Raw genomic sequence first — 2,213 nt, forward strand, 5'->3', positions numbered from 1 at the left:
AAAAAGGGGCAATAAGAAAGAATGAAATTAGGTGATGGTGGTAAAAAGTGTTTTTGTCCTCAGGTGAGAGAAGACACAAGAAAGATGGAGACAAAATGAGGCTCTGAGGGAGGAGGGTGAGGACAGCTGGAAGATGGTAAATGCAAGAGAGCTGTGAGTCTGCTGTCTCTGCAAGAAAATATGAGTCCACTCTAACTGTGTGGTAGACAGGTCTCAGTGTCTCCTAGAGGGAGAAGTAGCTTAGCCAGGAAGATAAAACATAATCTTTTAGCTGGGACAATGGTTCTACACTTAAATGATATGCTTAGGTGTGTCATTTGTCTTCCTCCAGTACCTCTGTCATCTTAAAGGTGTAACTGTTGTTAGTACTTGCAATGTAAAAGTCTCAATTCTGGACCAACAGGAAGCCATTTTTAAGTAATCATTACTAACCACCGATCCTCCTCCACTGCTAATTGACATGGGAATTTAAACTCAGTGAGAGTGGCCTGTGTCAAAGATTGGACTTGGCAGGAGGTTAACTCAGCGGACCATGTAATAAGAAAAGGTACAAAAACATAAAATATATATTGTAAATATGACATTTTTTCTGAGTCGCTGTAATTAGTTTTGCTGTGTGATTCATGAGTACAGCAATTTATACTTGTAAGCTGGAAACAGCTCTTTAGTACACATTTTACAGAAACTTAAAGAGACCATAAAAAGATATGAAGAACTCACTGAAGGTTGAATATTTCATTGGAGAAATCCAGGACTTTAATTCCCTCACCTCCTTTTTATTCTGATTGACAATGATTTTCTGATTGATGGTCATACAATCAGAGACTCTGCATTCAGGCCACATTAAAGACCTTTTTCGTTCATCTGCTTTCGTTGTCATCTTCAATTTCACTTTCACCTTGTAAGACTGCCAACTTTTTAGTGTAATGTAAGATTCTCTGAGCATGTCCTTCAATATAAATTCCCTCGATATTTCTCCTTTATTTTCCAACTAATGATATCAGCTGTTACTAGGTATTGCATCAGGGCCTGTGCTTTTTATTGTTATGTTTTTCTTATTTAGTAAATAAGTTCCATAATATTCTGTTCATCATATTATATATTCAGTGCTTCGGCCAATTTCAGGTTTAACGGCTATATAGCTGTAATAAGCTGCATAAACAGTAGAGATAAATTGTGTATGACTTCAATACATTTTGATAATAATGTCTCTTTTAGTCTAATGGCTCTGTCTGGGTCTGATGTCTCTGTGTGTCTGGCTGTTTCCTTTAAAAAAAAGATATTTGGAGTCTGAACTGTGAGAGGAAAACCATTTACCATATATACCATTTTCTCTATGCACTGAGCTGAAATGCTGTCTGTAATAATTCAACTACCATCCTGAGTTCAGATCACTGCAGTTGTAATATAAACATAATTAAAAAATAGCATTTTTAAAATTTATTTATTTTTTTGTTTGCATTGCTCAGCTTTAACTACATGATACAGACAAACACACATGCAGTATGATGTGACATTATAGAGCATAACATATGCCTCATGTGACAAGAGAGTGACAAGGAAAGCAACTTGCGATGAATTCAGACATTTTAACCAATCAGAAAAAGAAGCACATGGATTATATTACTAAGATTGCTAACAAGATAGATTATTTCAGGGACATTGCTGTAGCTGGAATGGATGAGGATGTGATATAAAGGTGGAACGACACATCACACACTAGTCTGCTTAATCTGAGATACTTCATGCAGGTAGGACACGAATAGCTTGGTTCCCTCAATATAATTGTACCGGCTGATTTTTTCATTTTGGGAGTGCAGCCCGTCATCAAAGCCTCCAATGGGCATCATGATGATGCTTTTCCCCGTCACATCCTGGAAGGTTCGGGTGATAGGGATGGTCCCGCCCTCACGGATCAGATCAGGATGCATGTCAAAAACTCTCTTGACAGCAGCCTTCCCAGCCTCATAGAGAGGATGCCGAGTGTCAGCCAGCCAAGGCTTGGCCCCGATCACCATGGTGACTTTCAGCTTATTGGGACTCTTTCGCTTGGCAAACACTGAGTGAAGGTAGTCTGTTACCTGTTTCTTGACCATAGCAGGGTCCATGTTAGGAACTTGTCTGATAGAGAACTTAGCAATAACCTTAGCAGGGATGACAGTCTTTGTGCCAGGGTCAGAGAAGGCCCCCTCAATGCCATGGATGGAGACAGT

General features: G+C 39.1%; 1 protein-coding gene across 1 annotated transcript; it reads right to left on the reverse strand.

Moving 5' to 3' along the window:
* Positions 1-1,433: 1,433 nt before the first annotated feature.
* On the reverse strand, positions 1,434-2,210 carry LOC121939458 (cytosolic non-specific dipeptidase-like; the record flags this gene model as incomplete). The annotated part of the gene is made up of 1 exon (XM_042482478.1): positions 1,434-2,210. A coding segment is annotated over one exon (498 nt), but the record flags the coding sequence as incomplete, so codon positions are not given.
* Between the last annotated feature and the right edge of the window lie 3 nt (positions 2,211-2,213).

This window comes from Plectropomus leopardus, unplaced genomic scaffold (genome assembly GCF_008729295.1).
Source record: "Plectropomus leopardus isolate mb unplaced genomic scaffold, YSFRI_Pleo_2.0 unplaced_scaffold4867, whole genome shotgun sequence".
In the NCBI taxonomy this organism is placed as follows: domain Eukaryota; kingdom Metazoa; phylum Chordata; class Actinopteri; order Perciformes; family Serranidae; genus Plectropomus; species Plectropomus leopardus.